This window comes from Rosa rugosa, chromosome 6, assembly GCF_958449725.1.
Source record: "Rosa rugosa chromosome 6, drRosRugo1.1, whole genome shotgun sequence".
Lineage (NCBI taxonomy): Eukaryota > Viridiplantae > Streptophyta > Magnoliopsida > Rosales > Rosaceae > Rosa > Rosa rugosa.
In genome coordinates, this window is record NC_084825.1 from 46,307,710 (window position 1) to 46,332,962 (window position 25,253).

The window sequence follows — 25,253 nt, forward strand, 5'->3', positions numbered from 1 at the left end:
ATCTTATTATTTTATCCGTGTGAAACCTTATCTGTATTATTGTTTTCACACAGAAATGCGTGTGAAACCTTATCTGCATATTATCTCCGTTCCAGTTTGTCTCTCCGATCTCTCTTTATTCTCTGCATCTCCCTCTTTCTCCCAGCTCTACAGTACAGGTAAAGGCCTCGGTTAAACCCAGTCCTCTCTATTATTGTTGATAGGATTTCTCTCTTTCTTGACTTTAAGTGACTAACAAGTTAAGATGCAGTTGGGAGTATGTCAAGTCCTCCAACGTATAAAAGGGTGTGAGATGACAGAAATTCAAGGATATCTTGATTCCAAGTCAATTTGATGAAGGTAATGTGCCTCTCATGCCACAGAAATTCAGATACACATGGGAGGCACGTGATAGCAATACAACCCTAAAGCAATCTCAGATCGATCGATCGATCCCTCTCTCACATCGCTATCCCTTCTCTCTCTCTCTCCGCCCCCGAATTTGATTCACCCGTATCGTATCAGAGGAGGTGATTGAGGTTGCGAGTTCCGGCTGCGATGGGAAGCACCTGATTGATATCCTTCTCCTTCTCATCGTCATCTCGCTCATCGATATCCTTCTCCCCCAATTTGATTCTGCTGCCGCATTCCTAAATTAGAAGGTGTCTCTCCGCCCCCGAATTTGTTTCAGCCCTTTCTACGATTTCGATTTCGATTTCGATTATGATTTGTTTTTGCAGGATTTGGCCCAGTTCACCGACAAACGCTTCCAGCCCGTGCACGATTTGACTATTGGTGTTGAGTTTGGAGCTAGGATGATCAACATTGATAACAAACCAATCCAGATTCAAATTTGGGACACGGTTTGTCACCTTCCTTCTTGCTTTAATTTTCATTTTCTTTTTCTTTTTGTTTTTGTTTTTGGAATATATATACATGGAATTCTGAAGCTATTCTATTCTCAATCAAATATGAATTTATCAGGCTGGTCAAGAGTCATTCAGATCCATTACACGATCCTACAATAGAGGAGCTGCTGGCGCTTTGCTTGTCTATGACATCACCAGGTACGCTTTCAATTTCAATGTTTCAACCACACTGGATTATCTTGGACCGTTACACTATTTTTTCATATATTCCAGAATGCCTTCGCTCTCTTGACAAGTTTGTAGGTGTTCTTTTTGGTCTAATTAAGTTATTTTGGAGATGGTGTTTTTATAACATTCACTGGGCACAACTCGTAATTTATCAATCCAGTGGGGTTGGGCTTAATAAGGCTCGGTAACAACCCCAATCCAGACCCAATCATCAGTATACAACTGTAGTAAAGAGCATGAATACGCTTTTTTTATTTCTATTTGTTGCTATCTTCCACTCAGTTCTATGCATTTATGGCATGCTAAGCCACTGGTACTGATAAGATGGCATTTTCGTTTACTCTTAGGAGAGAAACTTTTAATCAATTGGCTAGCCGGCTTGAGGATGAGAGGCACCATGCAAATGCAAACATGACCATAATGTTAATTGGTAATAAGTGTGATCTTACTCATAGACGAGCTGTGAGCACAGAGGAAGGGGAGCAATTTGCAAAGGAACATGGATTGATCTTCATGGAGGCCTCTGCTAAAACCGCTCAGAATGTTGAGGAGGTGACCCACACTGACTTATTCATACAAAATCATGGTCTTCATGATCTTTGATCTTTCCTTTATTAGTACTGAATACTTTTTTGGTTCGTTCCAGGCATTCATAAAAACCGCTGCAACCATATACAAGATGATTCAAGATGGCGTTTTTGATGTATCAAATGAGGTTTGTTTTTCTGTTTCTGCATATCTTGCAGTATATGTCCTCATACATCTTGTAGTTGACATTATAAGAAAACATGTAGGAGGTTACTGTGGTTTATGTAGGGTGTCAGCAGTGCCATGTTTTTGATTGAAATCTTGCTTTTGTAAGTGTCTAGGAGAATGATCGACTTTATGTTAGTACAGGGCCATTTTGTGAATGCATTTTATAACTAGTGACTTCACATTAGATTTTTATTTGATTGGTTATTTTCATTGCTTAGAATATACTCAATTAGTGGTCAGCAGCTATAATAGGTAAAGCTCTCATTTGAAATATCTCATATCCTGTTGTCTTTGTTATATAAGGACGATGACGGGTTTTGGCTCACACTGTTGACTCTGTAAAAACAGTTGAGATTTCCATGATCTTGAACTGTGACCGTAGCCCTCACCATAGCCCTTAATGTTTAATTATTTTTTTAAACTGTAAATATTGACTGAAGGTTATGCTTCATCAAAGTATACTTTTCTTCCTTCCAAAAAAAAAAAAAAAGTACTTTGCTTTAATACTTAATCTTTTGCTAGTCAGTAGTGGACTTGATGTATCAACTCATACAATTACATATGAAGTGTTGCCACAAAAGGTATCATTGAGGGTTTATCTCAGAGATTGTAGCTTTCTGATCAGTCAGAGACTTTAGTTACGGTCATGCTTCATCAATTACCAATTTTTGACAAAGTTGAGCAAGCTAGTCTATTAACAACTTTTGTGGTTGCAAAGAGGGAAATGATACTGCAGCTTGATTTATATTCAAGTCTCTTGTATTGCTTTACAATTCTGACTGAGAATAGGCTTGCAAAGTTATGTTCATCTTGAGTTGATTTCAAAGACCAGGAACAAAGGGAACTAGGATTGCTGAAAATTTCATTCTCTTATGGAACTGATAACCTATTTGACTAGGCTGTAAATATTATATCGCGAGTTTGTGCAGAACCTAAGCATTGTCTTTGTGATACGTACTTATTCAGTTGGGGATAGGGCATTTTCTACTTGGGAAGGATTTTTAAGTTCACATATTCTAGTTAAAAAGCAAATGTAATTGGTAGCTGAGATATGAAGTTGGGGAGCCAAGTGCTATGTGTGAATTGGAGAGTTTTTCTTTGGTTTAGAAAGTTGAATATAAATTAGAACCAGCCCTTGGCTACGCATGAAGTGTCACTTAATTCCCTACTCATTTTTAGGAAGCATGAACATGTCAAATCTACTCAAGCAATTTAAGTAACTTGGAACCTACAGTTCAAATGGCTCTACTAACCTGTTGTTCTCTCTTAGTGGAGCATTGCATGATATAGTTTTGCATTTTGAAAGTTTGTTGCTTATTCTTTTAGTCAGGTCTTTGATTTTATTTTTAGACATATTTGCTGGTAAGAAAAATGCAAATAATTCAACAAGTACTCTATGTTTCTTTAACTTGCTGTTTCACTCTTATTGTAGGTACTACTAATTGTGCGTTTTCTCCAGCATGAGTATCATCTTGGCCGACCTTTCAACCAAGTAATTTCATTTGCCATGTTATATATTTGTTTGTTAGTATGTGTGGTTTCTATTGGATGACAATATGTCATACTAGCATCTATAATCTTCTCTTTCGTATGATAGAGTAGGCTACTTTGTACATTTATAGTTTTTCCATGGATCATAATACGATTGTACTGTGGTTTCTAACTGTTTTTGTTGTAAAGGGTGCGAAGCTATTTGTAAAAACATGTATTTAACTTGAGAAACAAGAATATAAGTATTGTATATTTAAAACCTTAATTAAAAATTAGAAAGTAGTGGAATTTATATGCGTGGTGTCAACCAATTTCTCTCTGCTGCATATTTTAACTTGTTTCCCGTCTTGCATTGGGCCATGGGCTTTACTGCCATGGCATAACTGTAGTTGCCTAGGTAAACGGTTGTTTGATTCAATAGTGGGGAATTTTTTCACTAAACAAAAGAGATATTTCAGGACTTTCCGCTGTTTTGAACCGGCTTTTGCTACGCCGATGTAAGTAAATACACCAAAATGTAGAAATCCACAATTCCTGTAGTGATAAGAGTTTTGATGGGCTGTAGACACCTGGACCAGACTGCTTTTATGGACCCGATCTGACCAAAAGAAATTTCCATGCTCTTGCGAAGCACTGAGTGAAGGTTCCAGATATTTTGTGCAATACTGGAAATAGTATTCCATGTCCTGATAATTTTTCTCCTGGCTTATTCTGGTGAATTTCATGTGGCTGGGTTTAGTTTGAAGTTCCATTTCAACTTCAGTACTTTTTGTCCTTTTCTGTTCAACATTTGTACCAATGATTATTAGTTTATTACTAGGTTGCTTTTGCTTATCCACTATACTAATGGTCTTGCAGAACTTCAGAAACCTTCTGATGAATTTTCTTTATTTTTTTTGCGTAAGCCAATTGTTGATAACGATTTCTTCTGGTTTATTAATTAATTAATTACTTAATTAATTTTTCTATCATTCATGGTGCTTCTTTAGCTTTACACTGATGCTAAGCCTACTTTGTTTTTTATATACAGGCATTAAATGGCTATTGTTTAACATTTGATCTTTTTCTTCCCTAGGAATGTTTTTGATCCTCAGCAAATGCGTATTTCCGTACAGGGAAGTGGTGTTTATATAAAGAGGGAAAGAGGTTGCAGGTAATGATGGCATCCTTTGCTTTCTTATCTGTGCATGACATATGGATTTCTTGACTTCCACTACTTATATCTTGTTCGTTTACTCCATGTAGCATCGACCCCATACACATTGATGATCCCCTTTTTTTTATTAATAATGTGGGACGCAATTGCTTTTGGATACATCAATGTATCAAGGTAAACTATGTTATTTTTTTGGTTGGGTTATCATGATATTTGCTGATCAATTCCGGATTAGTTTGTGCGAAAACATGATGTGTGTTTGAGAGAGAACTGCTTAAATAAACAATTGCAGTTGTCTGTAGTCATTACTGATGAATCAGTATATTTACGAGTCCACATGTTGAACTGGGTATCATATATTGAATGTTATCAAATAATGTGAGGATTTTGGCTACTGTTTGCACATGCAAGTGCTAAAACTTTTATTAGTAGGGCTGTAACTTAATATCATCTTTCTGGGTACCGTCCCTAATTGGGTGATTTGTACCCCGACTCTTTTGAAGATGGGTGCAGTGTGTGCAACAAGGAGGTATATTTTCCTTTGACTCGGTTTCAAGGATGGGGAGGAATACCCCGTCTGGAGACTGGCCCAATTCTTCACATATATGTACATGTATATTTTTATTTTATTTTTTATTATTATATAAAAATTACTAAATACTAATGAAACCCAAGTCTAACACTTTAATTAGCTGCCTTTTCATTTCTCTGTGTCAATATTTTGATTATCAGATTTATAGAATGAGGGGCGTACACACACACACACGGCTTCTCACTTAAAGACTATCATTTTTTTTTTTGAAAAGAAACAACTCTTTATTGAAAAAGAGAAAGAGAAAAACAAGGAGGCGGACAAGGAGTCCGCTAAAAAGAACAAAGGACAGCTAGGGCAAGAGGCTTAGCAAGACGACTAAAAGAACAAACACAGCTTAGGGACTTAAACTACAGCTGCTTGCCAATTAAGAATAATAGAAGAAAGACTATAATCCTTGAAATCCTTAGAAATAGAAGCCCATAAGGATGCCCAGAATTTGACTCTCTCCCACATGTCTTCCCTCTCCGAACCTCCATAGTTTTCAAAAATTCTTCTATTTCTTTCCAACCAGACCACCCAACAAACAGCTAGCACCCCACATCCCCAAAGGGTTTTTGCCTTTTTCCCTTTACCAAAAGCTAAAGGTTTTTCTCTTAGCAATTCGCTTCTCTGTAAAGGAGTTGTCCAGTCCACTCTTGCCTCCCTAAAAAGCTTTTTCCATAAGTAAATAGTCACTTCACAATGCACAAAGATGTGATCAGCACTTTCTCCATGGTTTTTGCATAAAATGCACCAGTGAGGAGAAAAACAACTTCCCGGTCTTTTCTTTTGAAGGACATCACAAGTATTCGTCTTCCCCAATACCACAAGCCACCCCAAAATCTTCACCTTTGTAGGGACCTTGACGTTCCAAATAAACTTTGCAGGAACAAAGATTGGATCTGAAGCACCACTAGTTAAAAAGCTATGGAAAGATTTGCAAGAGAATTTCCCAGTAGTCTCAAGCTTCCACCTCCTTTCATCTGGATTGGACTCCACTAATCTGACATTTTCTAGTTTAGTCATCAACGAGGCAACATCTTCAATCTCTTGGTCATTTAAGTTTCTCCTGAAACCAAAGTCCCAGCTCATCGGAAAGGTGAGAGGGATAGCTAACCTTTCCACCAAAAAGTTAGTGTGTGTTGATAGTCTGAACAACCTTGGAAAGTAGAATTTCAATGGTTGATCCTCTAGCCAAGAGTCTTCCCAAAACCTCACTCTTTTGCCATTGCCTACAAATAGTTTATGACAAAGGGAATATTTGCTAATTCCTGCTGAAACATCCTTCCAAGGACTTCTACTTGATCCACCCGAGATTGGCTTTGTGTCCCACCCATTCGCATCATATCCATATTTGCTCCTTATTACAGCATGCCATAAGGACTCCCTCTCCAAAGGAAATCTCCAAAGCCATTTCCCTAGAAAAGACTTATTTCTTGCTATAAGGTTCCCAATTCCCAGCCCTCCTTTTTCTTTGCTTTTCGACACTATCTCCCAACGAACTAGATGGTCCTTCTTACCCTCTGCGACTCCATTCCAAAAGAAATTTTTCAAAAGAGATTCTAACCTCTTTGCCACTCCCACCGGAATTTGGATTAAAGATAAATAGTATGTTGGGAGGCTACTCAGAACTGCTTGAATCAGAGTCAGCCTACCACCTCTTGACAGAAAAGCTCTTCTCCAACCTTCCAATCTCTTCTCAATTTTCTCTACAATCGGGTTCCAAAACGAAGCTTGCTTTGGGTTACCACCTAAGGGCAGGCCTAGGTAATTCATAGGCCAAGCTCCAATCTCACAGCCTTGTTCCGCAGCCAACCATTCTAGTCTCCCATCCTCAGTATTTATTCCAGCTACAGAGCATTTAGATTTATTGATTTTCAGCCCTGACAACACAGAGAAGCTTTCTAGTACCATGTTTAGATTATTCCAATTCTGGTCATCATCCTTCAAAAAGAAAATTGTATCATCAGCAAATTGTAGATGAGTGATTTCAACCTCTTCCCTCCCGACTACCAAGCCTTCGATTAGTCTACAATCTCTTGCTCTCTCCACAAGTCTACTCAGGACATCCACCACTAAGGTAAATAGAAAGGGAGATAAGGGGTCGCCTTGCCTTAATCCCCGGGAAGCACCGAATTTTCCTCTCGGTCTCCCATTTATCAGAACAGAAAAATTAGCTGATCTCAGACAACCTCCTATCCATTTTCTCCATCTATCTCCAAAACCTTTGCTCTCCATAACATAGTCCAAGAAGTTCCATTGTACGTGGTCGTATGCTTTCTCAAAGTCAATTTTGAACAGCAGCCCCTCCTTCTTCTTTTTCCTTGTCTCATCAACCACTTCATTAGCCACCAACACTGCATCCAATATTTGTCTCCCTTTTATGAAAGCACCTTGGACGCCGGAAATGGTGTCACTTAAAACCTCTCTCAATCTCCAAGCCAACACCTTTGCAATAATTTTATATAAACTTGTTATCAAGCTTATAGGCCTGTAGTCCCCCACTTTTAGAGAAATTGCTTTCTTTGGAATAAGGCAGATGTATGTCTCATTCGTCACCTTATTCACAACTCCGTTGGTGTGAAATTCTGCCATAACCTCTAATACTTCACTTTTGACAACCTCCCAATTTCTTTGTAGAGCCGCGAAAGAAAATCCGTCTGGACCCGGAGATTTATTTGTGTCACAATCGAACACTGCTCTTTTAACTTCTTCTTCTTCAAACGGTCTCTCCAGCCATCTTGCCTTCTCTTCAGTTATTGGACTCCAATGGAGTCCCTCTATTCCCAAACTTACTTCCTCTTTGCTGCAGTATAGATGCTTGTAAAACCGGATGATCTCTTTCTCTATCAGTGCTTCTTCTTCAACTACAATACCATTACTTAATTCCAGCTTTTCAATAATATTTCTCTTTCTTCTGCCATTGACTAGCTTGTGGAAAAATCTTGTGTTGTTGTCTCCTTCTTTGGCCCATGTTAACTTGGCTCTTTGCCTCCAGAAAGTCTCTTCTCTCAGGGCAATTTCCTCCAACCGCCCTCTTAACACTTCCCTCTCCCTTTTTTTGACCGCACATATACCTGCACTCCTTTCTTCCTCGTCCAGCTCGTTTATTCTTGCTTCCACGACTTTCCTTTCTTTCCCAATATCACCAAAGGTCTCTTGGCTCCATGTCTTTAATTTTCCTTTTACATTCTTGAGCTTTCTCATGAATCTAAAACCTTTCCAGCCATCATAGTTTCCTTCATCCCACCATTTTTTGAAGTTTTCTTTGAATGAAGGATGTTGCAGCCACATGTTTTCAAATCTGAAAGGTGTAGGGCCCCATTTAACACTAATTGTGTCAAGCAAAATCGGGCAGTGATCAGAAGTTACTCTCGTAAGAGCAAGTTGTCTTGAGTTTGGAAACATGGACTCCCAATCTGTAGTGTATAGAAATCTATCTAGTTTGCACCAGATGGCATTCTCCCTTAAATTGGACCATGTGAACTCTGCTCTTTGAAGACTTGGATCACATAGATTTGTTTCCCTTATGAAGTCGTTGAAAGCCTGCATGCTACGGGTAGTTCTGCCACCACTTGATTTTTCCGAAGGGAATCGGACTACATTAAAATCCCCACCTATGCACCACCTCCTACCACAAAGCCCATATAGCCCGGCCAGTTCCTCCCAAAACATTACTCTTTCTCTGTATTTGTTTGGACCATATACACCTGAAAGCCACCAATCCAAGCCATCCACACCAGCAATCTTTATAGAGACAGAAAAACTCCCCACTATGGATTCTATCACAGAAACGCATCTGGTATTCCAAACCACCACCAGACCTCCAGAACTGCCCCACGATGGAATTGCAACCCAATCTTTGTACCTTGCTCCCCACGATGGAACTGCCCCACTTAAAGACTATCATTGACTGATGTAGGCGTTTTCAGAAGCTTATTCTATTTTGGAGAATGAGCTTGCTTATATTTGACAGATTTCTTAAGAAGGAAATTTATTTGTGCTGTTAAGAGTTCATAGATGCATTAATTGCTTGAGTGTAGTTGCCCTCATTCTCCCTTATTTGTTGACTGACATTATAACTTCTCTTGTTGCAAATGTAGGTTTTGCACCACTGGGCTTCCTAGTGACGTTGTTGTTGAAGTTGGAGAAATGTCTTTCCATCTTCATAATGTAAGTTCTGTTCCTTTCATGTTTACATTTACATCATTTTGACAGGTATATTTTTGTCACTTGTAGTTACTGGTTATATAGATTGGCATAACTTTTCAACCTCAAACAGTTAACTAAGAAAATGATCTCTAATTTTATATACACGATGTTATAATGGTAGTTAAAATTTTATTTGGTTGCCAAGTTCACACATTAATTGTCTTCGATGCAGTTTCTTTTGCTCTCAAGATGTGGAGTCATGGAAAGTTGATTTCAGAAGCATCTGAAGATGGAGAAGAAGCATGCAATATAAACCTCCCTCATATTCCTGGTGGGCTAAAACTTTCGAACTGGTAGCCAAGTTCTGCTATGGGGTGAAACTTGAACTGACTGCAACTGACTGCTTCAAATGTTGTATGCCTGCGATGTGCTGCTGAGCACCTTGAAAGGACTGAAGAGTGTGGGAGGTAATTTGTCCTTGTCTTCAGAGGAGAGTTGTCTGCCCATCGCTACCATCGTTTTCTGCATTAGTTATATCCAGGTACAATAGTCCTCTCTGTTGTTATTCTTTTTAGCCAGTTCAATGTGTATTATGTGGGTCTTGCAGAAACTACCTACAAGTAAGTAGTAAAGTTGTACTTTAATGATAATGAATACTCATACATACAAGTGAATAAAGTTTGTTGCCTATCAGTTTCTGTGTTATTGGAAAGAAATAGAGGTAACTATAGAGATTAGGCTCATTTCCGGCAATGATTCGATTAAGCTTCTGAACTTGTTCGAATATTATGATTCTTGAAGAGAAAAGAATAGGGTTGTTCCACATTCTAAAGATGAGGAACTGAGCTTATTAATAATTTTAGAGAAACCATAAAAAATAAATAAATAAATGAAAATTTTCATTTAGAGTTTGCTATAGGATACTTCAGATCTAGAGTGGGCATAACAGGTTTTCGGAAGTGATCTTATGGAAACTTGAAATTATATTTTCACAGACAAGTGTTTCATTATTGCTGGGTAGAATATTCTCTGGTTTATTGATAGGTGGACAGGGTATTAAAACCGTTCCTCGATTTAAAATGCAAGCTTAACCAATTAGTTCATTAACTCGAGAGAAAAAATTCTGCAATCCCATGAAGTGAAGGAACTCAATTGTGTCAAGAGTGACAATCGGCTATAATGCATTAATTCAATGGTAATTTCTGAGAGACCATTTTTTATTCTAGAAATTAAAATCCCAAAATTGCAGCCTTTTGTCTTGACTGATAATGAATGCATTGAACCAAAATGTGAATATTTGTATGTGTGATTTAGTAATATGCTAATACTCCTTTCAATTCCTCCGGATCCTCTTCCTTCTTGTCATTTTATTATTTGATGTTAGTATCTCTATACATATGCAGGCTTGAAGAGGATTGAGCTCTGTGCAGTTGGAACCAAAATCGATGATACCAGCTCTGTTGGCATCAAATATGGTCTCGATTATTGTTATTTTCGAGCACTAGCTTTTTGTTGATAGTTTGTTACTTTTCTTGCTGTTACTAATGTTCTTGTCTCTGACATGTCTAGCTGCCATATTTTATTTTATTTTTTTTATCGGAATCTTGCTGCCATGTTGAATGGAAATTTTTTGGAGATGTCAGAAATTCCAAAGTTTTTCCTAGCATCGCTTTATTTTAATTTTTGGTGGTTACTGACTATGGCTTGCTGGATACATCTTAATAGGGGAGCCAAAGAGGGCAGGTAGATGGGACATGTTCCTGTTTACTGACTATGGCTTGCTGCTTTATTTTAATTTTTGGTGGTTACTGACTATGGCTTGCTGGATACATCTTAATAGGGGAGCCAAAGAGGGCAGGTAGATGGGACATGTTCCTGTTTAATTGTTGTTCAAGACCACCTCAATTACAAGCTCAATCCTAGTATATCCATATATAGAATTTCTTAATCTTGTTGTCAATCTATTCCTTACATGGAAATAGAAATTGTGTGAGAGCTCCTTGGAGAAATCAAGTTTAAATTACTTTCATTGTATAGAACTAGTGTATAAATTACTTCTGATTATAGATATGTATAAACTCAACCTAATAGTTTGACCATTGTTGAACTTGCACACATGCAGATAATCTGTAATGCATTTGGTGGTAAAAAACTTCAATTCTAGTACATGTTACAGATAAACATTGTCTAAAGATGAAATTAGCTGTTTTCATTATTTTGCTTATTCCAACTTCTAGAAAGTTAGTGTAAGTACTTGATATGACCAAACTAGAGAGTGCATATGCTGAATATTTGACAAACGGGATACTTGATGCTGAATTCACACCTTGGCCTGTTTTAACATTCTCATCAAATTTCTTGAAAAACTACCACCTTTCATTTCTACTCCAGAGATGACAAGAGCTCTAGGTTTGATCACCATGCCATCTCATTACAACATGTTTCAACATCCAAATTCCTCCAATGCTAAAATCAAAAACAAAAAATGGCTTTTAAGGCCAGTCTGCCAGATTGGAAGAATTTATATGGATGAGTTCGGAATTATGTTTTGGAGAAACAGATAAGCATTTCAGAAGGTTGCGTTGCGTCTGAAATTGGCACTAAAAGAAACTTCAATGTAGGGAGTTTCCATTTATTGTAAATTGTTAAATGAAGCCGCCGAGAGTTCATTGGTCATTAATATGTTTCGTAAGTTCAAGTTGATGACATTGACTCAAGTAATAAGACATTTTTATTGTATTGTGTGGAATATTGCAATGCAATGGCCGTATAAAATCGGTGAAATGTGAATAGACACAATTTTTCAAATTCAGAAACTGCTGAACAGACCATTTTAATTTCCGAATGGTGATCGCAACTTCCATTTCAGATACCTAATATTTTTGGAAAACTAGTTTTCAAATTCAGAAACTGCCAAACAGCCCATTTTAGATTCCGAATGGTGATCGCAACTTCCATTTCAATATAATTAGTTGACTTTTTTTAACCACTGCAAGTGGCCTAGTGATTCTTGCCTTGTTGGGTGTGCTCCCCAACCTAGGTTCGAACCCCGAAGCTGTCAAAGTGGCTAGGCACTGTGCTGCAATGCACAGTTGGAGCATTTCACATGCGCCGAAGAGGTTTATCTTGGGCCTAGGAAGCCTTTGGGTTCCCCTTGACAAAGTCAAAAAAAAAATTAGTTGACTTTTTTCTCGTCTACATCTTTGGTTTCGAAAACATCACATTGGAGACTACAACATGGTTTACACTTGTGTTCTTTGAGCTGAGCTTAGCATGGGCAGGACATGTATCAAGAAATAACCATAATGCAATGCCTACTTATCCGGTGAAACATAACGTAGACTAAATTGGGAAGCATTATTGCTAGAGAGAATTATGGTAAAACACCATAAACTAAATTGGCATCACTAAAAGCCCAAGGGGGTCAACGTATTTCCATTAGAAGTGCTGTCATATAAAAGTGCCAAAATCAACCCTTCAAATGGCCATTACAACCCCAGGCAGGTTATTGGTTCTTTGACCGGTACGCTTAGGTGTCCTCCAACACGCCCTGAGTCGTTCTGTTTCTGGCTCTTGGATTGGATCTTTTTAGCATTACCCCCCAAAGTGGAATTTCGAATACGATTAGCGGTTTGCTTCCTTCTCACCATGGCCAAACAGCTTCAGCTCGAATAAATATAAAAAATGGGTCAGCATGTAGTTAAGAACTAGAGGAAAAATCAATTGGATAGTGTATGGAACGAAGTACTTTGTTCAATCAGTTCAGATATTGTTGCAATATAGAGATAAATGGATTTCGAACTAAATGAAACCTACAATTCTGCAAAATAAGAGGAATCCATTAAAAGAATTTTGGATAAGGATGCAATTTAAAGAATTCTCATAAGGCCCAACTGTAATTTTATAAGGCCGAAACCATTAAGCAAATGAAAAACATAAAATTATATGAACTAGTCAAGTAGCCCGCGCGATGATGCAGGGTTGAGTTGTTTTTGCATACTTACCATATATAAAAAATGAGGTATAGCGAGAAATTGTGTGATGACTGATGATTAAAGGCACACATTTGGGGATAAATAAGATGCCTCTACTGATTTTGTTTCCATCTGCAACACTTGCAGACAGACAAATTAAAACTGTACTGACAGAGTAGAAACCCCATCATACTAAGGCTTTCGTGAAGTAGTTACCGAATACTTGGACCTTTCATTTGTCCTTAAATCACCAATGGCACTGTCATGCTTCACTTATTGATTATGATCCTCCTAAGTGCAAATCAAGGCACACAATTGTTTAGCTGAAGTAAGTGAAAGCTGAGATTTGTAGCCAAAGAAATAAAGGCACGGATATGAGTGTATATTCAGGCACACAATAAGAGCACTTACATTCTGTAGAAACCCCCCATCATACTGTGGTCTATTCAGGTTTTCGGCATGTAATGATGGAATACTAAATAACATCCTTCTTCATTCCTTGGATCATCAATGGCATTGCCAATGCTCCTCTTAATGTTTTAGTTCCTGGTCAGTTTAAATCAGGGTAGACAACTATAAAAGTGGATAGAGTGAAAGCTGAAATTCAACAGCTACCGGCCTTTAGGTTTTAAGAAAGCCAAATGTGGGATTGTAGCTTTTGAAATTAAAAAGTCAAGCCTAAACAACAAATATAAACTATGGGGCATAACTTTCTTAAGTAATCAGTTGAGAAAGTCAATGACAAACCCTTAAAGCTATTGCGACCATCTTAACTAAGTTATAAGCCCAGGTTACTAATACAGAAAGCAACCATACCTTGAAAAATAAGGGATAAATATAACCATGACATCAATATTATTAAAACAAAATAAATTACTAGAAAGATAAAATCGCTTAACAAAGTTAAAAGAATATTCAAAGATAAACGTGCAATACTCAAATTCTATATATCATGTGACAAACACTAAAACAAATTTTATACCAGGTAATTCCAGGCAGGAAACTACGGGAGCTGGAACAGATAATCAAAAGATAAAAGAAATAGAGAAAGGTAATTGACTTACCAAAGGGTTGTGTGATCCTCAGTACTAAATGATGCGAAACCGATGAAGATGCTAGTAGAAAAGGCAGAAAATACATTGAAAAGAAAAAGTGTATATTATAGAACAAATTATAGAATGAGAATTGAATGTACAAGGATAACGGTAGTCAGAAACTTTACTGCCATTGGTAATACTTCAAAATCTGAATGATTTCTATCATGTGAAATACTTCCATATCCCTGACTGGAATCATTTCTCAATATCAAACCCCATCCAAAATAAGCATCCAAAATTATGGCAAAACAGCACTTTAGTGGCATAATAACATTGGATGCCTTAACATTTCAAATAACCAACATGCACAGACTATTAAGTAACAAATAAAAAACCTTGTCAGACTACATCCAAAATTAAAGTATACGTACTATGTAGCAAGGGGTTTAAATTACAGTCTAGAGGAACTCAGAAGGCAAATAGGAATTCGGCTTCCCATTGTCACCCAGTCCGCCTGGATGCAGCAAATTCTGCAAAATTTGAGGTGGCAGAGTCCCTAAACCACCTCCAAGGCCATCATGCATTGACCCAAAAAATTGAACAAAACTAGCCATGACCCCAAGAATCTGCATTTGGTTCTGGCATGCCTCAGCATGCATTTGCATCATTTGCTTCTCATGATGAATTTGCAAACCTACCATCCTCAAAAATGCTTATCACTACGTGTACTCTAACACTCCAACAAAGGAATAAAACTACAACCAAGTTTCATTTTCTCAGGCCACAACTTGCAAACAGTCAATATATTGTAGTACATTTTCTCAATAAACCATACATATCAATAAATTCATACCAGACTAACAACTATAATCCACACGTTAATGACAACACCATTATCAACAGTTCATCCAAACGCAGAAGGAAAAAAAAATAACAATTTTAATCATTAGTAAAAGAGAGCCAGAAACAAAAGGGACAAAAGCCATTCAATTTCACATTCCAAATCGCTTTTTAAAAACCTCAAAGACTCTGCCTTTAAAGCAAAAGTCTCATCCCCAGCAACCCAATCATATGTGCTAGCCAAGTAATGCATATATATGTTCAAAAACCTATCAGACCAAAAAACAAAAAGCTATTGTGATAGCTAAATTGCAGGACCAAAGTAACAAAAATAATCAACCTTTTAATGGCCGACTTTGTCCAGATGGAGGTATACTAAACAAGAACGATTTCTGAACAACAATGCTTTTGCAGACAATGAGAAACCTAGAAATCAAAGAAAAATCAATACCCATTGTGGCATATGGAGAAATTTCAACACAGTTCAAGAAAATCAATTCCTTACTCAAACAGTTGCCTTTTGTTCGGAGGAGACAGCAAGTCATATGGTATCTGGGAAATGGTAACAACAAGCAGGATAAGACATGGATACATCAGATCGAAATGAAGAGAAATGCTAAGTGGATTTCAATATACCCTAAAACCCAACACCCAAATCGACTTCCTTAGAAAACCCTAATTCCGAAATTGACTTCGCTATACAACTCTAATACCAAATTCGAGTTTAATATGTACAGCCTAACTCAAAATAAACGTGAGACCTTACCTTCGATCAATGACGGAAGTTGTAAACTGAGATAGAGAGACCGAGAGAGATATGCGTTGCAATATATGGTGGTGCTGAGAGTACGTGTATCTTTGATGGGCTGATGAGTGATGAGAGTGGAAGGGAGATGATCGATCTGTGGGTGTTTCTTCACATCTGAGATTGTTTCTTCTTGATTCTGGTGGGTGAGAATGAATAAGGGTGAGAGGCGCCAGAATCGGAGCCTTTTTCTTTTTGTTTTTAATTTTTTGCGGGATTCCAAACTACATAGGTTTTCCCGCGATTGTTTGGATCAAGTTCAAAGTTTTTTTTTTTTTTTAGGTTTTTCAGTTTAATTGCTTCACAACAGTAAATTAATGTGTTTACTGTGTGTTGGCTGGAGGGAAAAGACACGACAATTTCAAAAAAAATGTATGATTAACTCAGACAAGGGGCAAATTTGATGTGTTGTCCGATTAATTTCGTGTGATTCAATTTTGTTAGTAGCACTTTGTCTATTTTCAATTCTTTTTTCGCACTAATTCATTAAATGTCTACTAATTTTCTTTGACATCTTCATTGGTTATATGAAAATGAGTACACATTTAAATACCAAAATGGAGGACTATATATAATTTAGAAAAAGACTTGACACACCGACCATTAGATGTGAAACATATATTATTTTAGGTGTCGGGTCCTAAAATCATTTCTTTTCAGCACGGTTATGAGTTCGATCCAGTAGGTCAATCGAATGACGCTTAATACCGCAATATTTATCAACTCCACACTTGAAAGTGAATATTAGTATTTCTAACGGTCCTTGTTAAAAATTCAACCCTACTCTTATAACCCTATGTTTTTATATGAAATTCCTCGAAAAAGACAACGCCATGGGGACAATACGAAAATGGGGAAACAAAGGGTTTAGATGAGATTATTAGAAAAAGTTATGCATGTTGTTAAAAAATTTAGCCAATTTCACCATAATTTCATTCGATTCACTTAGTCAATCATAGTCGCATATATATCCTTTAGATTGACCGATGATTGGACTACCACATCTGAAGTCTGATTTTTTCACACAACGTCTATAAATACTTTGTAGATACTTTGTAGATACACGAACATTAAACTATATCAATGTGCCCACTATTGTTGTATAACTTGTACATTCTATTTAAAGTGATGAGGACCTTTCAACAGCAACAACAAGGTGAAAAATGAATTATACTATTTTAGGATTCTTTTTCAAAATTAATAAAATGCGGTCATGGTTATGCTTTCGATCCGTTCCGTCAACCAATAACCTAACTTTTGTTCAATACAAGCTTCAAAGGGCAAAGGCGTCATCGGAACATACAGTTGAGAAACCTTCCGTCAGATGAGCCAAGTACATTATTTTAGGCTTTGGGTCACAAATGAGGAAAAATCCGTTATCGTTATGATCGGCTCAGTCAAACGATTAATGCTTAATAACCCTATTTTTGTTCACTACAAGCTTCAAAGGGCAAAGGCATCATCGGAATGTACACTTGAGAAACCTTCCGTTAGATGTGCCAAGTACATTATTTTAGGCTTCAGTTAAAAAATTTGGAAAAATCGGTCATTGATAGGATGTCCATCGGCCTGGTCAAACGATTAGGGGTTAATAACCCTTTTTTTTTTTCACTACAAGCTTTAAAGGGCAAGACTGTCATCAGATATTACAATTGAGAATCCTTCCGTCAGATGTGCCAAGTACATTATTTGAAACTTCGGATCCAAAATTCGGAAGAATCCGTCATGGATAGGATGTCGATTGGCTCGGTCAAACGTCTAAGGCTTAATAACCCCTTTTTTTTTCCTCTACAACCTTCCAACGGCAAGGCCATCATCAGATCGTGCATTTGAGAATCCATCCGTAAGATATGCCAAATACATTATTTTAGGCTTCGGTTAAAAATTTTGGAAAAATCGGTCATTGATAGGATGTCCATCGGCTTGGTCAAACAATTAGGGGTTAATAACCCTATTTTTTTTCACTACAAGCTTCAAAGGGCAAGACCGTCATCAGATATTACAATTGAGAATCCTTCTGTCAGATGTGCCAAGTACATTATTTGAAACTTTGGATCCAAAATTCGGAAGAATCCGTCATGGATAGGATGTCGATTGGCTCGGTCAAACGACTAAGGCTTAATGACCCTTTTTTTTTCCTCTACAACCTTCCAACGGCAAGGCCATCATCAGATCGTGCACTTGAGAATCCATCCGTAAGATATGCCAAATACGTTATTTTAGGCTTCGGTTAAAAATTTTGGAAAAATCGGTCATTGATAGGATGTCCATCGGCTTGGTCAAACGATTGGGGGTTAATAACTATTTTTTTCACTACAAGCTTCAAAGGGCAAGACCGTCATCAGATCGTACAATTGAGAATCCTTCCGTCAGATGTGCCAAGTACATTATTTGAAACTTCGGATCCAAAATTCGGAACATTCCGTCATGGATAGGATGTCGATTGGCTCGGTCAAACGACTAAGGCTTAATAACCCTTTTTTTTTTCCTCTACAACCTTCCAACGGCAAGGCCATCATCAGATCGTCCATTTGAGAATCCATCCGTAAGATATGCCAAATACGTTATTTTAGGCTTCGGTTAAAAATTTTGGAAAAATCGGTCATTGATAGGATGTCCATCGGCTTGGTCAAACAATTAGGGGTTAATAACCGTATTTTTTTCACTACAAGCTTCAAAGGGCAAGACCGTCATCAGATATTACAATTGAGAATCCTTCTGTCAGATGTGCCAAGTACATTATTTGAAACTTTGGATCCAAAATTCGGAAGAATCCGTCATGGATAGGATGTCGATTGGCTCGGTCAAACGACTAAGGCTTAATGACCCTTTTTTTTTGCTCTACAACCTTCCAACGGCAAGGCCATCATCAGATCGTGCACTTGAGAATCCATCCGTAAGATATGCCAAATACGTTATTTTAGGCTTCGGTTAAAAATTTTGGAAAAATCGGTCATTGATAGGATGTCCATCGGCTTGGTCAAACGATTGGGGGTTAATAACTTTTTTTTTTTCACTACAAGCTTCAAAGGGCAAGACCGTCATCAGATCGTACAATTGAGAATCCTTCCGTCAGATGTGCCAAGTACATTATTTGAAACTTCGGATCCAAAATTCGGAAGAATCCGTCATGGATAGGATGTCGATTGGCTCGGTCAAACGAATAAGGCTTAATAACACTTTTTTTTTTTCCTCTACAACCTTCCAACAGCAAGGCCATCATCAGATCGTGCATTTGAGAATCCTTCCGTCAGATATGCCAAATACATTATTTTAGGCTTCGGTTAAAAATTTTGGAAAAATCGGTCATTGATAGGATGTCCATCGGCTTGGTCAAACAATTAGGGGTTAATAACCCTATTTTTTTTCACTACAAGCTTCAAAGGGCAAGACCGTCATCAGATATTACAATTGAGAATCCTTCCGTCAGATGTGCCAAGTACATTATTTGAAACTTCGGATCCAAATTTCGGAATAATCCGTCATGGATAGGATGTCGATTGGCTCGGTCAAACGAATAAGGCTTAATAACCCTTTTTTTTTTTCCTCTACAACCTTCCAACGGCAAGGCCATCATCAGATAGTGCACTTGAGAATCCTTCCGTCAGATGTGCCAAATACGTTATTTTAGGCTTCGGTTAAAAATTTTGGAAAAATCGGTCATTGATAGGATGTCCATCGGCCTGGTCAAACGATTAGGGGTTAATAACCCTATTTTTTTTTCACTACAAGCTTCAAAGGGCAAGACCGTCATCAGATATTACAATTGAGAATCCTTCCGTCAGATGTGCCAAGTACATTATTTGAAACTTCGGATCCAAATTTCGGAATAATCCGTCATGGATAGGATGTCGATTGGCTCGGTCAAACGACTAAGGCTTAATAACCCCTTTTTTTTTTCCTCTACAACCTTCCAACGGCAAGGCCATCATCAGACAGTGCACTTGAGAATCCTTCCGTCAGATGTGCCAAATACGTTATTTTAGGCTTCGGTTAAAAATTTTGGAAAAATCGGTCATTTATAGGATGTCCATCGGCTTGGTCAAACGATTGGGGGTTAATAACTATTTTTTTTTCACTACAAGCTTCAAAGGGCAAGACCGTCATCAGATCGTACAATTGAGAATCCTTCTGTCAGATGTGCCAAGTACATTATTTGAAACTTCGGATCCAAAATTCAGAAAAATCCGTCGTGGATAGGATGTCGATCGGCTCGGTCAAACAACTAAGGCTTAATAACCCTTTTTTTTTTGCTCTACAACCTTCCAACGGCAAGGCCATCATCAGATTGTGCACTTGAGAATCCTTCCGTCAAATGTGGTAGGTACATTATTTTAAGCTTCAGTTCAAAAATTCAGAAAAATCCGTCATCGATAGGATGTCGATCGGCTCGGTCAAACATCCTAGGCTTAATAACCCTATTTTTTCTCTATACAGCCATCCAAGGGCAATGTCGTCCTGATCGTACACTTGATCATCCTTCCATCATATGTGTCAAGTACATTATTTTAGGCTTCGGATTCAAAATTTGGCAAAATCCGTCATCGATAGTATGTCGATCGGCTTGGTCAAACAACTAGGGATTAATCACCCTATTTTCTCTCACTACAAACTTCCAAGGGCAAGGCCGTCATCGGATCGTACACTTGAGAATCTTTCCGTCACATGTGCCAAGTACATTATTTTAAGCTTCGGGTAAAAAATTCAGAAAAATCTGTCATCGATAGGATGTCGATCGGCTCGGTCAAACTTCCTAGGCTTAATAACCCTTTTTTTTCTCTATACAGCCTTCCAAGGGCAAGGCCGTCATCGGACTGTACACTTAAGAATCCTTCCGACAGATGTGCCAAGTACATTATTTTAGGCTTTGGGTCACAAATTAGGAAAAATCCCTCATCGATAGTATGTCGATCGGCTCGGTCAAACGACTAGGGATTAATAACCCTATTTTCTCTCACTACAACCTTCCAAAGGCAAGGCCGTCATCGGATCATACACTTTAGAATCATTCCGTCAGATGTGTCAAGTACATTATTTTAGGTTTTGAGTCAAAAATTTGGCAAAATTCGTCATCGATAGTGTGTCGATCGGCTCAGTCAAACGACTAAGCTTAATAACCCTATTTTTTCTTTATACAACCTTCAAAGGGCAAGGCCATCATCAGATCGTACACTTGAGAATTCTTCCGTCAGATGTGTCAAGTATATTATTTTAGGCTTTGAGTCAAAAATTTGGCAAAATCCGTCATCGATAGTATGTCAATCGGCTCGGTCAAACGACTAAGCTTAATAACCCTATTTTTTTCTTTATACAACCTTCTAAGGGCAAGGCTGTCATCCGATCGTACACTTGAGAATCCTTCCGTTATATGTGCCAAGTACATTATTTTAGGCTTCGGTTCAAAAATTCAGAAAAATCTGTCATCAATAGGATGTCGATCGGCTCGGTCAAACTTCCTAGGCTTAATAACCCTATTTTTTCTCTATACAGCCTTCCAAGGGCAAGGCCGTCATTGGACAGTACACTTGAGAATCCTTCCGACAGATGTGCCAAGTACATTATTTTAGACTTTGGATCCCAAATTAGGAAAAATCCCTCATCGATAGTATGTCGATCGGCTCGGTCAAACGACTAGGGATTAATAACCCTATTTTCTCTCACTATAACCTTCCAAAGGCAAGGCCGTCATCGGATCATACACTTTAGAATCATTCCGTCAGATGTGTCAAGTACATTATTTTAGGTTTTGGGTCAAACATTTAGAAAAATCCGTCAAGGATAGTGTGTCGATCGGCTCAGTCAAACGACTAAGCTTAATAACCCTATTTTTTCTTTATACAACCTTCCAAGGGCAATGTCGTGATCAGATCGTACACTTGAGAATCCTTCTGTCAGATGTGTCAAGTATATTATTTTAGGCTTTGGGTCAAAAATTTGGCAAAATCCGTCATCGATAGTATGTCGATCGGCTTTGTGAAACGACTAAGCTTAATAACCCTATTTTTTCTTTATACAACCTTCCAAGGGTAAGACTGTCATCAGATCGTACACTTGAGAATCCTTCCGTCATATGTGGTCAGTACATTATTTTAGGCTTCAGTTAAAAAATTTGGAAAAATATGTCATCGATAGTAAGTCGATCGGCTTTGTCAAACGACTAAGCTTAATAACCCTATTTTTTCTTTATACAACCTTCCAAGGGTAAGACTGTCATCAGATCGTACACATGAGAATCCTTCTGTCAGATGTGTCAAGTATATTATTTTAGGCTTTGGGTCAAAAATTTGGCAAAATCTGTCATCGATAGTATGTCGATCGGCTTTGTGAAACGACTAAGCTTAATAACCCTATTTTTTCTTTATACAACCTTCCAAGGGTAAGACTGTCATCAGATCGTACACTTGAGAATCCTTCCGTCATATGTGGTCAGTACATTATTTTAGGCTTCAGTTAAAAAATTTGGAAAAATATGTCATCGATAGGATGTCGATCGGCTCGGTCAAACTTCCTAGGCTTAATAATTCTATTTTCTCTATACAGCATTCCAAGGGCAAGGCCGTCATCGGATCATACACTTGAGTATCCTTCCGTTAGATGTATCAAGTACATTATTTTAGGCTTCGGGTCAAAAATTTAGAAAAATCCGTCATCGATAGTATGTCGATCGACTCGGTCAAACGACTAGGGGTTAATAGCCCTATTTTTTCTCTATACAACCTTCCAAGGGCAAGGCCGTCATCAGATCGTACACTTGAGTATCCTTCCGTCAGATGTATCAAGTACATTATTTTAGGCTTCGGATCCAAAATTTGGCAAAATCCGTCATCGATAGTATGTCGATCGGCTCGGTCAAACGACTAGGGGTTAATAACCCTATTCTCTCTCTACAACCTCAAAGGGCAAGGCCGTCATCGGATTGTACACTTGAGAATCCTTCCGTCATATGTGCCAAGTATATTATTTTAGGCTTCGGATAAAAAATTTAGCAAAATCCGTCATCGATAGTATGTCAATCGACTCGGTCAAATGACTATGGCTTAATAACCATGTTTTTTTCTCTACATCCTTCGAAGGGCAAGGCCGTCATCAGATCGTCAACTCGAGAATCCTTCCGTTAGATGTGCCAAGAACATTATTTTAGGCTTCGGGTAAAAAATTTATAAAAATCCGTCATTCTTATTATATTGATCAGCTCGGTCAAGCAATTAAGACTTAATAATACCCTATTCTCTCAATACAAGATTCAAAGGGTAAGGGCATCATCTGATGGTACTCTTGAAAAACTGTCCATTAGATGTGACAATTACATCATTTTAGACTTCGGGTTCAAAATTGAAATTTTTTTGTCATTGTTATGCTTTCGATCCACTTGGTCAAACGACTAAGGTTTAATAACCATGGCTTCTTCACTACACGCTTCAAAGAAAAAGATCAAAGTCGGATCGTGATATTAAGATACCATCCATCAGATGTGTCAAGTACATCATTTTAGGCTTCAGATAAAAAATTCAAAAAATTCGGTAATAGTTATGTCGTCGATCTACTCAGTCAACCTACCAAAGTTTTTTTTATTCTTTCTACTAACTCGCACTTCGAATGGCTAGACCATTAACGAATACAAGGTTTGAGACACAATATTAAAGTACATGTCACGTCGAGTATGTGAGAATTTTCATGAATTTTTTCCAACACTTGAGCTATTTATTTCGATTTTTAGAATTTTTTATTTATTTCAATTTTTAGAAGTTTAAGAAATTTAAAATTATTTATGTATTAAAAAACATATCAATAATCTCAATAAAATATAAAATAAAATTTTTACAAAACAATTTATGATGTGCGATCTGGACCGTCGATCTGCTTCATTTGATCTGAACCGTCAAATCAATAACTTGCCGGCGTCGCCGTCATGGGCCAGAACCTCGCCCTCAAATCGACGAGAAAAGCTTCCCCATCGATTGCACAACCTCAGGCGTCCGAGACCGTCGATTGCACAACCTCCCTCTTTTCCCTCTTTCCGGTCAGTACAGCCTCAAAAATTTGTGCTGTCTCTCCAGCCGCCCCAATCGGAGATTATACTCGTCGAGGCCGCGCTCCCGTTGACAAGAAAATCGCCGCCTTCTCCGCCTACATCGAGCCCCGCGACGCCGTAATCGACGGTGGCAACGACTGGTGCGAGAACAGCTGCTGCCGATTCCAGGAGGCCTCCTCTCTTCCGCAATGTGTTCCGGCGAGTCAACTGTAGCTTCCTGGCCCCACGACGACAGATTTTTCGCTTTCTTCATTCACGCTCCACAAAACCGCTCGTCCGGTGCACGCGCCCCATTTAACCGTGGTCCACCTGGACCATGGTCCATATTAGAATTTTTGTTGCTCTATAATATTCTTGAAATTAAGTTCGTTGAAACAGTCGCAATAAGCAAGTGGAAGACGTTGTTTCCATGGACTGGCGTCTGCCGATGGCTGCTAAGAGCGAGAGAGAACAGGTGTGAATGTATGACCCATCTGATCCAGAAAAATCTTGTTTTTGTATTAAAAGAATTGGAGAGGCACCATCACTGCACGTTCCACCTCTCCCCCTCTCCACCATTAGTTCATTTGGTGTCAAACAATGTGGGCCATGCCCTTTACTATCCAAGAAAGAAGCAAGGAATCATAGGGACGTCAGTCACTATATATCAACTCAAACGCGGGCAGAAATGGTACCTGTTGCTTAGTTTTGTAGTAGTGGGAGCAGGTCACTGGTTCGTTTGGATTGGCATCAGCACCGTCGGCCAAACAACCACCATGACCGGCCAAATATTATTTCTGTTATCGGGTAAAAATATTTATTGTTACTTCAATAGATAAATAATGACTGCACCCGATTGTTCATCTCTCTCTTAGATAGTCATTACAAGAAAACAAGTCTTTTAAGACATGCACATTAAAGCGCTCTGTAAATGGCAACTTACGACATTGCAAAGCTGTGCAAAATGCATGCCGTAGATGGACATAAATGCATGCCGTAAATTTATTTTTTTTCCTAGATATTTTTCCTATTTCAATGAGCTATTATGTTACCTTTTGTTTACATTTCCATAATACATTATCTTAAGCAACTAAAAGTACAGTAGACAAAGAAAATGTGCATTTCGTAAAATTATCCATTATATTGACAAACTCATATTAGTGTTAATCAACTATTCTTCAAGTAATGGTTGTTTTTGATTGAAAATTATACAACTTCATATGGTGTGAGAACATCACACTACCAGAATTCAAGCTATAACAAAAGAGGCCTTCACAATGACATGAGAGGCCTTCACAACGCAAAAGAGGCAAGAACGCATTAGTTAGTACTAGTAGAGACACCGACCTCAAACAGTTTAACATTTGAACATTTGAACTTT

The 25,253-nt window shown here is 38.1% G+C and overlaps 1 protein-coding gene and 1 long non-coding RNA gene across 10 annotated transcripts; one reads left to right on the forward strand and one right to left on the reverse strand.

Annotated features, from left to right (window-relative positions):
* The first annotated feature begins 27 nt into the window (after positions 1-27).
* Positions 28-11,304, forward strand: LOC133713710 (ras-related protein RABB1c-like). 4 transcript variants are annotated; one of them, XM_062139742.1, is made up of 12 exons: positions 28-158; positions 251-641; positions 720-842; positions 964-1,046; positions 1,424-1,628; positions 1,723-1,791; positions 3,265-3,324; positions 4,399-4,476; positions 4,569-4,653; positions 9,157-9,226; positions 9,438-9,746; positions 10,609-11,304. In XM_062139742.1, exons 3-8 carry the CDS (start codon positions 795-797, stop codon positions 4,408-4,410), a joined length of 477 nt encoding a protein of 158 aa, XP_061995726.1. In that variant the 5' UTR covers positions 28-158; positions 251-641; positions 720-794; the 3' UTR covers positions 4,411-4,476; positions 4,569-4,653; positions 9,157-9,226; positions 9,438-9,746; positions 10,609-11,304. The 4 variants fall into 4 exon arrangements, with proteins under 4 accessions (XP_061995726.1, XP_061995727.1, XP_061995725.1 ...); XM_062139743.1 differs by lacking the exon at positions 4,569-4,653; XM_062139741.1 differs by lacking the exons at positions 4,399-4,476; positions 4,569-4,653 and having other exon boundaries at positions 10,609-10,948; positions 11,046-11,304.
* Positions 11,305-12,379: 1,075 nt separating this feature from the next.
* LOC133713650 (uncharacterized) lies at positions 12,380-16,080 on the reverse strand. 6 transcript variants are annotated; one of them, XR_009848180.1, is made up of 7 exons: positions 15,823-16,080; positions 15,562-15,608; positions 15,397-15,482; positions 14,244-14,294; positions 13,591-13,725; positions 13,396-13,470; positions 12,380-13,311 (listed from the first exon to the last, which is right to left on the reverse strand). It is a non-coding gene; the product is annotated as an uncharacterized LOC133713650 (long non-coding RNA). The 6 variants fall into 6 exon arrangements; XR_009848179.1 differs by having other exon boundaries at positions 14,402-15,482; XR_009848176.1 differs by having other exon boundaries at positions 14,244-15,482.
* Between the last annotated feature and the right edge of the window lie 9,173 nt (positions 16,081-25,253).

Excerpts from the sequence above, each read along its gene's own strand:
- LOC133713710 (XM_062139740.1), top strand. The coding sequence starts at position 795 with ATGATCAACATTGATAACAAACCAATCCAGATTCAAATTTGGGACACG. Across the intron at positions 1,792-3,264 it reads TTTTTGATGTATCAAATGAG|GTACTACTAATTGTGCGTTT; the intron begins GTTTGTTTTTCT and ends CTCTTATTGTAG. Across the intron at positions 3,325-9,156 it reads TTGGCCGACCTTTCAACCAA|GTTTTGCACCACTGGGCTTC; the intron begins GTAATTTCATTT and ends TTGCAAATGTAG.